The sequence below is a fragment of the Carassius auratus genome, chromosome 2, assembly GCF_003368295.1.
Source record: "Carassius auratus strain Wakin chromosome 2, ASM336829v1, whole genome shotgun sequence".
NCBI classification, from domain to species: domain Eukaryota; kingdom Metazoa; phylum Chordata; class Actinopteri; order Cypriniformes; family Cyprinidae; genus Carassius; species Carassius auratus.
The window spans coordinates 26,088,169-26,104,002 of NC_039244.1; the positions used below are offsets into that span (position 1 = coordinate 26,088,169).

A 15,834-nucleotide genomic window follows, 5' to 3' on the forward strand; every position below is an offset into this window, starting at 1 on the left:
TCATGATGTTTTAATGTAAGCTTTGCAAACTACAAAACCTAAAATGTGTGCAAATGTGCCTTCCTGAGATGGTCTGTGATCATGACTTTTAGTTTAATCTTGTTTTTAAACTCATTTCCATCCCTTTTTGATAAGGGAAGCGGCAGAGCAACATAAACAAATTTGCTTTGAAGCACACATAACATTAAAATCAGATATGTTTATTTTTTTTTCCTTTTGTAGCTCTTCCTTCGCACGTATCAAAGAGGGGTAAAAAAAAAGAGACTTAAAAAATAACACTAAAAAACCATGTCCATCTCAGGAAGGCACACAAGAGATTTCTCAGGATGTAAGATACTTAATTCTAATTTTACAACCATTATAGACAAAATAACAAGGACAAACATTAGAAAACATTTTATTTTCTACTCCGTTCATGTAGCCAGTCCAATTTTAGCATGTTGGGATTGTCGATGTTTGCAATATTTCCACTGTAGCAATTTTAATCAAGACCTTCTTAAATGGCATTTGTTGTTTTGAAGCACGATATGCACTCTGCATTAAACAGCAGGCAGCAATACATTTCAACACCTACAGTACAGTGCTGGGTCAGGAATGGGACTTCCTGAAGAAACTGGAAGATTGATAGACCGATAACAGAAACAGGAAAAGAATGGACAATGCATAAAACAGTTAACAGGTTAAGTTTACCCAAAACCATTGTTGCAATTTTTTTGGAGGAAAAGGAAAAGGAAAAGTCTGCATGGATCAGAATTTGAAATGAGTTTCCTGTGTGTCCCAAGCTTTTTAAACTGTTAATAATGAGAAGAACCAGAAGAAATGTTTTATGAGCACCAATTCATTATTGTTCATTATTACCAAAGAATTAGTGCTGTTTTAATCAACCGTATTTTTAATCAAATAGATGCAGAAACTTAGAAACTTTTGACCATTTGTGCAACTGCATGTACACTGTGTTTTGAGATGATCTATCAAGTATTAATTTTATAAGAAAATAACACTGTTAGCCACAAAATTACTAAATACAGAAAATGCAGCTTTTGACTGACTGGTCAGTAAGCTTAATATACATAATGTCAAGGTGAATGTTCCTTTCAGCAGAAAAGCACTTCATTTTCTTAATGTGCTCTTCATCTGTTTAGAGGATTGTACTGATGTTGCTCCTGGCTTGCTTTCTGCAGTGTCGGATCAGCAGTCCAGCAGCGGTCAACAGCGACACTGACCCCACAGCCGGCAGAATAGCGACAGGCAGGTCTGGATTTCTCGAGATGCTATGCTGTGCTGGATTACAAGAGTAAAGGATCATGTCAAGAAAACACAACACAAAATATAACAATTCCATTTGAGAGCAATACTCTTACTACAAACAATTATAATTATAATTGAGATCACGTGACCCTTCGGCAGAAATGCACGCATAGTCCTTCGCTCTACTCACTTTGTCAGAAATTCTGAATCACTTTTTACCTAGCCCACTATGAGTACTCAAGCAGTCAAGGACGTTCGGAAAAGAGAGATTGTCGCACATAAAGAAAATATTCAAAGATTCCGCTATCTCCAGAGAGGATCTGGACGCTGCTATAGCTAATGCTATCAAGCTAGCACTCCATTCGGTTGGGGCTTCAACTGTAAGAGAAGCAATAGACTCTGTACTGTCTCCTACACTCCGTGATCTACATTTGGATATACAAACAACCAACAATCCTGTAAATGAGCTAAAAGCAGAAGTTGAAAAGCTAGCCAACACAGCAAAGCAGAGACGGGACCGGGTTGATTCCGTTCAAGTAGTCACAAACTTAAGAAATCAGCTGGAACAACTCACCGAAAAAATGACAGACATTAAAGATAGGAGCAGGAGAAATAACGTACAACTGGTGGGGTTGCCAGAAGGAGCGGAGGGATCCCTTCACCAAAAGGCAGAGACATCGAGATTGACCGGGCACATCATGTGTATGACGAAAGGAAAAACTCAGATCGGCCGCATACTCTCATCTTCAGTGTACTAAGATGGCAAGACAGGTCACTGATCCTGAAAGGATTTTTTCCAGACTTTAGTCTAGCCACAACTACCAAGAGAAAGCTTTAATCCAGTCTTGAAAAAGATGACAACACTTGGTCTCCAGCCCTTCCTCAAATATCCGCCGATTATTGAACATTTTTAGTGAATTGTTGGAAAATTTTAATTTACTGTACATGTACTCAATACTTGGAAGGGGCTCATTTTGCTTTAGTTACTGCCTCAATTCGGCGTGGCATGGAGGTGATCAGTTTGTGGCACTGCTGAAGTGGTGTGGAAGGCCAGGTTTCTTTGACAGTGGCCTTCACCTCATTGGCATTTTTTGGTCTCTTGTTCCTCATTTTCCTCTTGACAATACCTCATCGATTCTCTCTGGGGTTCAGGTCTGGTGAGTTTACTGGCCAGTCAAGTACACCAACACTGTGGTCATTTAACCAACTTTTGGTGCTTTTGGCAGTGTGGACAGGTGCTGGAAAATAAAATCAGCATCTTCAAAAAGTCAAAGGCATCCAGGACTATTTGACCAAGAAGGAGAGTGATGGGGTGCTGCGCCAGATGACCTGGCCTCCACAGTCACCGGACCTGAACCCAATCCAGATGGTTTAGGGGTGAGCTGGACCACAGACAGAAGGCAAAAGGGCCAACAAGTGCTAAGCATCTCTCAGGGAACTCCTTCAAGACTGTTGGAAGACCATTTCAGGTGACTAGCTCTTGAAGCTCATCAAGAGAATGCCAAGAGTGTGCAAAGCAGTAATCAAAGCAAAAGGTGGCTACTTTGAAGAACCTAGAATATGACATATTTTCAGTTGTTTCACACTTTTTTGTTATGTATATAATTCAATATATAATTCCACATGTGTTAATTCATAGTTTTGATGCCTTCAGTGTGAATCTACAATGTCATGGACATGAAAAAAAAAACTCTTTGAATGAGAAGGTGTGTCCAAACTTTTGGTCTGTACTGTATATACCAAACATAGTACACAATACTTCCTTTTCCTCATTCTACTTCCTTTCCTCTCTCCACCACTTTCATGTGCTTCCATTATATTTGTTTTATCTTAACTGAGATCTGGATTAAACCTGAAGACACAGCAACCCCTGCTGCTCTTTCCAAACAACTTCTCTTTCATCCACTTCCTCTGTCAGTTTGGGAGAGGTGGGAGTATTGGTCTCCTCGTTTCCAAAAGCTGAGAATACCTCACATGCTCTTACAACTTTAACAATTTCCTGCCGTTACAGTCACACTACCTGTAACATTGTAGTTATTTAAAGCAGGTCAGCTGGGCAACTTTCTCTAAGAACTGTATATGCTGCCATTCTCATTCTCTGCGGATGGCAGGCTTCTAGTACTTTTTGGTCACATGACCATACACCTTGAGAAGCCAGATGTTGCTGACTTCCACTCTCTCATAGACTCTTTCCACCACAGGTACCCATAAATCATGTAACAAGCTCAACCCCATCTTTACACACAATTGTATGACAGATAACATCTTGGTCAAACCCTTATCTCAGATGATTTCTTTATTAAATTTAATTGACATATACCACCTTCTGCCCCATCAACCCCTCTACATTTAGATGCATCGGACAAAACTAAGGACAGCAGAGAGAAAATTAACCAAATAAAAAAAATTCAGCTGATCTCAGCAAGTATCAGTTACTGCTATCTTCATTTTCCACCAAAGTTCACACTGCCAATTCTTGCTGAGCAAAACTGGTCTCTATTGGTTGGAAATTTCACCTACTTGGGCAAAAACATTCTTTGTACCAGAAAACACAAAACAGGTACAGCGAACACAAAATTAAACCAACATGGTCATATTTAAATAAAACCAAATGCTAATAAAAATTTGTCAAATTAAAATGAAAACTGTGATTAAAGCTAATCATAATATTAATAAAAACTGATCGTCTATAAATAATACTAATATAAAACAAATGCAAACTGACTTCCCATGCAATTAACGTTATAATTAATGTTCCAGAATGTTATAAACTCACCCTTGACTGTAATGTTCATTGTGCTTCTCTCAGTGCCAAAGTCATTTTTTGCTTCACAGATGTAAATCCCTGCATCTGTTATCTGGATTGATGAGATGTTTAAAAGCACAGCTGAGTCATTCCTCACTCCTGTCGCTGCGCTCTGGGACTGTCTGTACAGTTTCAGTTCTGCTGGCCCGCCGTCTGAAGAACAGAATATGCTTAAGTTCTCTCCTTCTTTCAGCTCTCCTCCATGGCTTAACTGGATTTTGGGGATGTTTGGAGGACCTGCATTTAAACGAAGGTTAAAGATCATGACCAGGTTTAAAATGGTAAGACAAGACAGCTAATTTCATCCTTTACATTTACCCACCTACAACAATGATGTTTACACTCATTTGCTGGCTTCCCACGTTATTGCTTGCATTACACCGATACCAACCTGCTTGAGACCAGGAAGCATTACTTATTATGAGCTTGTGGTTCTGGCTCTGCTGTTCAGGCTCAGTCTCCCCCAGTTTCCACCACAAGATTGTCGGCTTGGGGTTTCCGTCTGCATGACATGTTATCTCCAAATGATCGCCAAGCTTTACCATGGTATTATTGCTGGAAACTGTCACAGTCCCTGGACCATCTGGGAAAGAAATGTAGAGTTTTCATTGATGATACTTGGTAAACTTGCTAAATTAATATTCTGGGGTCAATACTATTTAAGCTCAATGGACAGTACTTGTGGCATAATGTTGATTAATTTCTAAAAATTAGTCTGGGTCATACTGAGGTCGAAGTGTTGAAGGCATTAAAATACTCAATGTTTCAACAATACAAGACGTAATCAATATGTGTATTAAGTGTGAAAAATTAGACTCTAAAAATTAGAGAAACTTAACAGCTGCAATACTACACAAGTTTTAACAGAAGACAAAAAATTTCCAAATTCACTTCCACCGTAAGTGCCTCACTGTAATCTTTATTTTTATAAATGAGGCTGTGACGAGTGGGGCGGGGCCGAGAGACTCGTCACAGAGGCATAAGTAAATTATTTTTGTGTCAACATTATGTCATAAATGCTTTTGTTAGAGCTTAAAGGGATAGTTCATCAAAAAATACAAATTCTATTCATAAAGTCATAAATTACAAATTTGCAGGTTGCTTGTAGCCATTGACTTCCATAGTATGTTTTTCCAGTCATTGGCTACTGGCAATAGTTTGATTATTATCATTCTTCAAAATATCTTATTTTGTGTTCAGCAAAATAAAGAAACTCATACAGGTTTGGAACAACTTGAAAGTGAATAAATGATGATAGTATTTACATTTTTTGGTAGGGTGGTCATATGCGTCAATAATACGGGACACGTCCTGGCCAGAATTTTAATATTGCCCAAAATATCCAGGTTTTGGTTATTTGCACTGTGCAGGTCAATCACTGTGTGACATTCATGAGAGCTATAGAGAGCAGAGCAGACGGCTCCTTATGCTTTCCTAATTTGATGTCTTTTTTTATCAGTTTGCAGCGATGCTTCAAGTCAAACGAAAGAACAAATCGTATATTGTTACTTGTAGATCTCATCTTCTCATGTGCAGCACCACGATTGGTCGATGTACAATACCTGCATGTTATTGGTTAAACTGCTTTGGGTGTTTTAGGCAATATTAAAATGGGGCAGCTGTGGCCTAATGGTTAGAGAGCTGGACTAGTTACCGGAAGGTCACTGGTTTGAGTCTCTGTGCTGGCAGGAGTTGTAAGTGGGAGGGAGTTAATGAACAGCGCTCTCTTACACCCTCAATACCATTGGCTGAAGTGCCCTTGAGCAAGGCACTGAACCCCAAGTTGCTCCCTGGGTGCTGGATCTATAGCTGCCCAGTGCTCCGGTTGTGTGTTCACTGTTGTGTGTGTGCACTTGGATGGGTTAAATGCAGAACACCATGGGTAACCATACTTGGCAAATGTCACGACTTTCACTTTTAAAATCCTTGCCAGGATGTGTCCGGTATGAATGGTGCATATGGCCACCCTATTTTTGGGTAAACTATACCTTTAACTTGTACTGAACCTGGTATGCTCCTTTAATAATGACTTACATTCAGCAGTTGTTGTTTTGTTCCAATGATTGAGATCCAGGGTTGCCTTGCAACTAATATTCTTGCCTAGATGATCGACTGAAGGTGTGTAATTGAACACAGACGAATAATTCTGAACATGGTCTGAATGTTTTGAATCAAGTTCTTCCTTATGGAGGGATTTATCTCCACGAAACCACTCAATGTGAAACATTTCCAAAGGGTAAATGTTGTGGACTGTGCAGATGAGCTTCTTTTCTTGGTTTGCAATGAGACTCTCGATTTTGGGCAGTACGGGATCTTCTGGAAATGCTGCAGAAAACACACTTTATCACAACAATATCCTGATCATTTACACAAGAAATACACTTTACTTAGATCATGGAATATGAATAATAATAATAATAATAATAATAATAATAATAATAATATAAAAATAATATAAAAATAATTAAATATAATAACCACTGAAACACAATTTTCGGTTGCACTTTATTTTACAGTACTAACATGTACTTATAGTGTACTTACAGTGTATTTATCTAAGAAAGTTATGGTAATACAAGGTAACTACATGGGGTAGGGTTAGGTTTAGGGGTAGGTTCAGGGTTATTACCTAGTTATTACATAGTTATTGTAATTACTATAATAAGTATATAGTATGTACATGAGGAACAGGACTGTAAAATAAAGTGCTAAACTAATAACATTTTTATCACTACAGAGACAATCAGCTTTAAATGGATAAAAAAAAAAATGCAATCAAAGTTGATGCTTAAAAAACCATGCAAAACAGTAAAGAACACGAAAAGAAAAGAAGGGTATCCACACTACCCTAGATGAATCAATGTTTTCTGAAGAAAAATGTTAGGTGTGAGAGAAAATAAGATTTTAAGATTTAAAACTTTTACCTAAACTTCCAACCATTACAAAGCATGTTATCTTTTGAAAAAGACAGTGATTAGGGCTATAATCTATCATTCATAAAATGAAATAGGCTAATTAAGTTTAAGTAATTTTCTATGGAAGCATATGGGTAGCATTATTCAATTTGGGATGTAATATGCAAAATGACAATGCAATATGTAAAATGGCAATGCATTTCTGTATTTACATTTACATTTTCCAATACATCTGTGCAACGTTTGGTGCAAAATGAAAATTAAATTACATAATTTCCATTTGCCATTTCCTACACTAGTTTTAATATGTAAAATGAATATTAATTTTAACGATTTATAAGTTGCAAAATGAAAATGAAAATGTATTACAGAAATGATTAGATATGTCTAACATGTTCAAGCAAAAACTGTAGCAAAATGATCATTTAAATGCTATTTTTCTTAAATGCATTAACACTTACAGTCAAGACACTTACGATTGCATTTTCATTCAATGACCCGCAATGAATGTAGCAAAATTCCAAGTGCACATTGAAAATGCATTCCGAGCCGATCACATCTCCGCCCCCTCCCGCCATGTCAATCACTGCGTGAACAAGGCGGGGCTTACAGAAGGTCAGAGACTCAAATCTCAAGAAGAGGATTCAAGTGAGAGAACATGGACAAGACAGTTGGTCCGTGTATGTTTTGATCATTTCGGTTTATGGCTTCAATATTTCATATTCGCACTTGTGGGCGGAGCTGAAACGCTGCTTTCATCTGATTGGTCGAATCGCTCCGCCTTCGGCTCGGTCTTTTTATTCTTTCAGGCAGAATAAGAGTCAGTGTGAGTGAAGCACTGTAATGTCTGAAAATACCGCTCACTGTTTATTAGCATAATATTTGAATCAGATGTACATAATTCGTGCTGTCAAGACCTGCAAATCATTTCTAGGTTGTAGTATTGTATGAACTTTTCCCACTGATAAATACAGTGCAAATATTTCTCTCTCTTTGGATAAAAGTGAAGTGGAAATAATAATCAATAATAGACTGAACAGTTCCATGTCTGTAACATTTACCACTCTCATCGTTTAATCATAAGGCACTATGTATGTGTGTGTGTGTGACATTAATAAATAATTGTAAAAATTAATATAGTTAAATTTCTAAATAAAAATAGTAAAATTGGCTCTATGCTGTTCAGTGCTAATGCTGCTCAGTGCTCCTGTAGCCTACCCCAGAGCGCCCTCTTGCGGCTGTAGACGGTAATGTTTTCTCTTGGTCCTCAATAAATGCGACTTATAGTCCAGTGCGACTTATGTATGTTTTTGTCCTCGTCATGAGGTATTTTTGTACTGATACACTTATACCGAAAAATACAGTTAACATTATTATTATTATTATTTATTATGAGAGTAATTGACACAGACTAGAACTTAAATGTTTCACCCAATTCAGCTCAGATCTTCAGACTCGTCCGACTAGTGTTGCTTGTATAACTGGCCCAAAAAATCCTATTTAATTTTATTTCATAAATTTAACTATATTTATTTCCACTTCACTGTTATCCAAGGAGACAGAACTATTTGCACTGTATTTATCAGTGGGACAATATTCATACAATAATTGAACGGGGTCTCTTGCAGGTCTCAGCACCACAAAACAAATTATGTGCCCAGCTACATCTGATTCAAATATTATGCTAATAAACAGTGAGCGGTAGTTTCAGACATTACAGTGCTTCACTCACACTGACTCTTATTTTGCCTGAAAGAATAAAAAGACCGAGCTGAAAGCGGAGCGATTCGACCAATCAGATGAAAGCAGCGTTTCAGCTCCGCCCACAAGTGCGAATGAAATATTAGGCGTTTCTCAATGTCAAGGATACTTCCTTGGTAGGACTGATCCTTCCAAGTCACTTCCTTCAGAGGCTAGGTGAGACTCCTCTTTAGCATACGGAGAACACATCAATGGAACAGGCTAGGTCCGTTTGAATAATGCTGTGAATGGTATCATTAAATTACATTGGACAACTTAACTAGTTATTTATAAAAGAAATGCCGATGACGCAACCAATTGTTAAATGACAGGTCCGGTTCAGTTAACCATTTGTATTTGTATAATTTACAATATCAATACGGTAGTAATTTATACTGGCATTTAAACGTCAAACTTTACTTATATTTAGTACAGTTATAACAAATGTTTGGTAACGTAAAAAAAAAATGTTACGCTCCGACTACGTTAACGTTTGACAATTTTGAATTTTTGATCTAACGTTAGATAGCAAAGCTGCGCGCATAGGATTGTGGGTGATTTGAGAGCGCGAAGAGCGCGAAGGAAACACATATGCATCCTTTCCTATGTATGGGATATTCTTCGAATGAAGGACTCAGTCCTTGGTTGAAATTCCGAGGATCCTCGACATTGGAACAGTCCTTCGACGGATGTCGATGACGTAGCATCCTCGAAATACTGGCTTCCGAGGATCCTTCCTTGACATTGAGAAACACCTATTGAAGCCATAAACCGAAATGATCAAAATGTACACAGGCCAACTGTCTTGTCCATTTTCTCTCACTTGAATCTCTTGACCTTCTGTAAGCCCCACCTTGTTCCAGCAGTGATTGACAGGGCGGGAGGGGGCGGAGATGTGATCGGCTCGGAATGCATTTTCAATGTGCACTTGGAATTTTGCTACATTCAATGCCGGTCATTGAATGAAAATGCAATCGTAAGTGTCTTGACTGTGAGTGTTAATGCATTTAAGAAAAATAGCATTTAAATGATCATTTTGCCACAGTTTTGCTTGAACGTGTTAGATATATCTAATCATTTCTGTAATACATTTTCATTTTCATTTTGCAACTTATAAAGCGTTAAAATTAGTATTCATTTTACATATTAAAACTGGTGTATGAAATGGCAAATTAAACTTATACCAAACGTTGCACAAATGTATTGGAACATGTAAATTAAAATACAGAAATGCATTGCCATTTTACATATTACATCCCAAATTGAATAATGCTACCCATATGCTTCAAATATTTTCCACTGTACTATGCAGATAATTGAAATGAAAGGTATGGGTATGCTAATTAGACTAACTAACTAGCTAGCTAGCTAGCTGGCTAACATCTACAAATAAATTACAAAATGTTGCCTTTATTTTGTTGCCAGTTACACTAATTTAGGCATTTCATAACAACAGACAGCAGTATGGAGTTATTAGAGATTAAGGTTGTCTATGTAAGATATCTATGCAAAGAATATAATGTTAAACATTCAGTATTATAGCTGACGTGTGCAAGCTGATAAAGCACGTTGAGTGGATTGAGCGCGCATCGGTGTGCTCGCTCCATAATCCATAATCATATTGATTAAAACATTATCATCAAAAAGGACAATTTAAAGGGGCATTTACTATAAACATAATTTATTTTCAACCTTGGGCATACATGACTTTCTGGCGAAAGTGAATCTAGCAGCTTGTGTGTAATGCGCTCGGCAGTACTCCTTTCCCTCTCATTCTGCCACAGAACAAACACGTTGCGCGTGTTTTGCTTGCTTGAGAGTTTCTGCATTATATGAGTGGCTTTTGGAATATAAATCGCTGCACGTTTCAGATAAAAACAAAAAACGTGACTTCTATTTGTGAAAAATATCGATGATTTATAACGAGCAGAGTTGGGTATAACGCGTTACAAAGTTACTGTATTCTAATTACTTTTCGTGGTAACGCAGTAATGTAACTCATTACATTTAAAATAAATGTAATTTGATTACAGTTACTGATGTCAATAAAATTAAGTTACTTGCGTTACAAATGTATTAGTACGAAAAAATATTAAAGTAAATAAATTAAAGGGGGGGTGAAATGCTCGTTTTCACTCAATATCCTGTTAATCTTGAGTACCTATAGAGTAGTACTGCATCCTTCATAACTCCAAAAAGTCTTTATTTTTATTATATTTATAAGAGAAAGATAGTCTGTACCGATTTTTCCCGGAAAAACACGAGCGCCTAGAGGCGTGACGTGTGGGCGGAGCTAAAGAATCACGAGCACCAGTAGGCTTTTGAGTTGAGAGCATGTGGAAGCTGTGAAACAGATCCAGAGGCTGAAATTTAACAAGAGCAGCATCAGCATAGGCGGTATGCTATGTGGTATGTACTGAAACTGTATATATTTGCTTAGCGGTTTTGGAAAATGACTAAGTTCCACTTTATGTTGTCTTTTTTTAAGCTTTACATGTGGAAAGTGCAGTTTGATGACAACATCGCATGTTGTTTACTTGATGTGCTTATGCGCTGATAGCTAAGTTAACAACACAGAGATATTTGAAGCAGTTTTACTCACCGCATACGGTTCCAACACACATTCGTGACCCTTTTCCGTTGGGACTGCATTATCCTTAAGAAATAAACGACGTGCAATCCGAAATGCAGGGAACAAACAAAAACACTTGCACAACTCCATTGATGCTCTGTAAAAATAAACTCCATCCACTGGTCCCTTAATGCTGTTTCTCTTTTGGTAATCTGTGCAGGGTTGTCTTGCCCTGGCAACCAAAAACACACTTCTTTTGTGACTTTTCGCGACGCTCTCGCTCTTATCAGGATGTGCTCAGCTTCTCTCTGCTCTGCTATAAGGGAGCGCGCGCTCTTCCGGCAGAAGAGCGCGCACTTAGGACCCATATAAGGAAATTCCGCTCCATCTAACGTCACACAGACCCATACTCGAAAAAAAACTTTCCGAAACTTGTGACAAACCGGAAGAGGTTTTTTTGGAACAAAATTACTCCTTCAAACGTACAACTTAATTTTTGAAACTTTGTCCATGTTTAGCATGGGAATCCAACTCTTTAACAGTGTAAAAAACTCAGTATGCATGAAATAGCATTTCACCCCCCCTTTAAAATGCATTTCTAATCACGTTTTGGGACGGCTGCGTCAGTTATTGAGCATGCGCTTTAATGAATTACTGGAGAACTCGTGCTGCTAAAATGGACGGAGATTTTTGTTTAAGATCGGTTAGGGAAGGTAACTTCTGGACAGGTGAAGAGAGCTGTAGCAGCGTGTGTGGTGGAGGAAATGCTGCCCTTGTCGACTGTGGAATCGCAGTCATTTAGAGACTTGCTTTCGTGCAATAAATCAATCAGAGTCTCATCTTCCATTCCCTATAAAAGCCAGTTGTGCTCGCGCCATGACGTATTTGCTATTTACACGGAATTTGGCAAGCGCAGACAGTACACGTCTCCAAGATGAAACGGAGCTGCTCGTGTGCGAGAAAATAGATAATTCTGATACATGTGATGACTATCCATTATGACATGTAGGCATTTATATACACTCACCTAAAGGATTATTAGGAACACCATACTAATACTGTGTTTGACCCCCTTTCGCCTTCAGAACTGCCTTAATTCTATGTGGCATTGATTCAACAAGGTGCTGAAAGCATTCTTTAGAAATCTTGGCCTCATTGAAGCCTCAATCTCATTGGCCTCACACTGATTTAGAAATCTAAACTCATTGAAGCAACTGCCATGTGATTGGTGGATTAGATAATTGCATTAATGAGAAACTGAATATACCATAAAAATGCTGCTATTTGCACTTAGTGTAAATAGCATCTATCGCTAAGAAAATATGCTATTTTCACTTAGTGCAAATAGCTGCTGCTTTTCTGTAATAGCCCCCTTATTAAAGAATTATGCTATAATAACCTCTATAAATACAACTAATTATATACACCATTAGCACTTTAAAAGAGACAGAAATATACTTTGTAGATGTTTGTGAAAGATGTTTTCTGTTCTGTTTCATTTTTAAATCATACCCTATATATTCCATCAAATTTTGTATACTTTACTATATTTTTTGGGGGGGATTATTTTATCAGCTGTTTAGTATTCATGCAACCATATATATTGCTGTTATAGTTTTTATTTATAACCATTATGTAGCTGATAACTTTGTGTAGGTTCAAAGCCTTGCTCAAGGGCACCTGAGTATTGGTATTTATTGGCCCGAAATAAACAAAATAAACCAAAATGATTTTAAATCTTTTGGAGATTAGATAAGATAAATATATTGCTGAACCTAAACTGCAACTTCCTATTTTATTAACTTTCTAAAGTGTCAAATTAAGTGAAAAAGACATGTCAAAAATGCTTATAATAGCTGGATCTGGCAACACAGAGGCTGCGTCTCGCACTCTCCCTCACAACTCTCTAAAGACTTCCCTTATGAACTCACAGACATAGATTATTTTTGTAAAAATCTGTTTGTGGTCCACAGAAAAAGATAAAAAAGAGAGAGAGAAAAAGAGGTACATATCTGCAACCTCATTAGGGATGAGAGAAGCTTCATTTCTGAAGTATCCCTTTAATGTCAAAAAAACAAAAGTAAAATAGTTTTGTACAACAATAAAACTGCTAGTTGTAAGGACTGGAATTATTAACTTATAAAAAAAAAAAATAAAAGTATAGTTTAAATAATTACTAGCAAAACTGGAACAGGTTAATATATATAAACATTACTTACAGAAGATCTTTATTTTTGAAGTTTTCTGTAGGGGTTTTCCTTCACATGAAGATTTGCACACGACAGTTTCACTGTGTATAACAGAAATGTTCCTGATCAGCAGATGGGAAACAGTATGCTCATTTTTAATTTCTGCATTAAGAAATTTGTCTGTTGCAGATGTCCACGTGAAGGTCACATTAACCGGACAATCAGTCACTCGACAGGTAATCTCCAAATCCTCACCAACATGAATCACTGGACTTAACGGAGTTAATTCCATTTTTGAATTGTTTTCTCCTGTGGAAAAAAAATGTGTACTATCAAAATAATGAAATGTGGAAGGTTAAAATTGAATAAACAATTCTGTGTGATGTCCTCTTACCAGTTATTACATTGAGAATATAAACCCACAGCATAAAAGTGATGCATTTCACTCCACACATTTTGTTTTTGTTGCGTTGCACTCATTCAGCATGCAAATTCAGAAACAGCACGATAATGGTGCTGAATATTCCCACCACAGCTCTTTTATGACCAAGATACTGATCAACCATCCAGCCTGTTCCTTTTAACTTTCTGTTTCTCCAAACAAACATTATCCATTCAACTCACTTATCAGACTCCAAGCCACACCTGCTCACATTTCCTCATATATTCCAAATTGTGCACATAACTAAATGGTTCTTGAATATTTAGCATTGCATTACTGTTTTGAGTGTATCTTTTTGTACACCACAAATCAGTCAGTCACGGTCTTTAAATATGAAGAGATATGTGTAATGACAGTGGTTTAATGCATCTAAAGTATATTCCAGTTAAAATTACAGCTATCTGTACAAAATGTTTTACAAATCATGATTTCTGTACAATCATATTCTCAACATAATTTAATCAGCATCATGTGATCATACATGCATATTTCTTTCAAACACACCCATACTGTCACACAACTGCATCTGTTAGAATTGTGACTTTTTTTTAAAAAAAGAGAGAGAGAGACAGAGCTGCTTCATATAAAATTAGTTGAACAAATGCCAGCAGATAAATTCCATTTTGGACGTTGAAAAAAAAGCCAATTAATTACTGAATACATTTGTAAATAATACATCAGAATTATATAGCCCAGAGTTTGGCCTTTTAAGCCCAGAGTCTGATTATTATTATTTTTAAGAGAGATTTAGGAATGATCTGTCCATGGTCAAAAGGTCAGTGTATAATCATAGTCTGAAAGCAACTTGCACTCATATATCTTAAAATATGTCAGTGCCATTGATTTGTAATAATATGCACACCAGTGATGTTTTTTTTTTTTTTTCAAAGCACATTTAAAAAAAAAAAAAAGCATAATCCTGGTGTTGTCCTAAGTGTTGTCTGTGAAAGTAGGCCTACCCTTACGAAAAAGTAGTATACTTCAAATTAATTTTACTAAGTATCCATTGGTTACACGTATGGGTCTGTCACATGATTAAGGAAAGACTCAAAAACACGAAAGTCTCATGGGATGAACTAATCAATTTTCTTTCCAGCTCAGGCTTCATTGACTGAAACAGGTGAACTAGACTAATTCCAGTACAGAACCTATAGAATTTGGCGAAACACCACTGAATGAATCACTCTCCCAGACAATTCATTCTTCATGAGTCACATTAAAGATTAATTCAAAATTAACTAAAGTGAAGGAAAATTGGTAAAACAGCAGAAGTAGTGTCAAGCTGTCTAGTCTCTGTTTCCCTGAGTGTCCACTAGTGGGCTCACTTCCCCTTCGGCACCTCAACGTAAGCACTAGAATTCCTCTAGTCTTGTCCTTTCATCACAGTAATTGCACTCCTGCTAATTGCACCAGGTGCTTTCACTTAAAGGGGGGGTGAAATGCTAATTTTCACTCAATCTCCTGTTAATCTTGAGTACTTATAGAGTAGTACTGCATCCTTCATATCTCCAAAAAGTCATTAGTTTTATTATATTTATAAGAGATAAATAGTCTGGCCAAATTTTTTTTGGAAAAACACGAGCCGCTGGAGGCGTGACGTGTGGGCGGAGCTAAAAAATCACGAGCGCGAGTAGGCTTTTGCGTCGAGAGCGTTTGGAAGTTGTGACATTACCGTGAGGAAAAAAAAAAAAAACATCATCCAAAACAAACCATGGCTAACAGTCAGATTCAGCCGTTTATTTATGATCCAGAATCAGATCCTGTCTCATCAGGACCAGATGCTGCTGTGGTGTTTTCATCCTCAGTTCGAATACCAGGGAACACATGCTAGGTAAAAACTGTTAGTCTGAATGCACTGTAAGTCGCTTTGGATAAAAGTATAATTTATTTAAATGTTTGAACCACTTCAGTGGTTTAGCCCA

The 15,834-nt window shown here is 37.2% G+C and overlaps 1 protein-coding gene across 1 annotated transcript; it reads right to left on the bottom strand.

The window, feature by feature from the left end:
• Positions 1-347: 347 nt before the first annotated feature.
• vcam1a (vascular cell adhesion molecule 1a) lies at positions 348-14,069 on the bottom strand. Its single transcript, XM_026195833.1, has 6 exons — positions 13,865-14,069; positions 13,501-13,779; positions 6,089-6,379; positions 4,377-4,637; positions 4,025-4,291; positions 348-1,281 (listed from the first exon to the last, which is right to left on the bottom strand). Exons 1-6 carry the CDS (start codon positions 13,923-13,925, stop codon positions 1,139-1,141), a joined length of 1,302 nt encoding a protein of 433 aa, XP_026051618.1. The 5' UTR covers positions 13,926-14,069; the 3' UTR covers positions 348-1,138.
• Between the last annotated feature and the right edge of the window lie 1,765 nt (positions 14,070-15,834).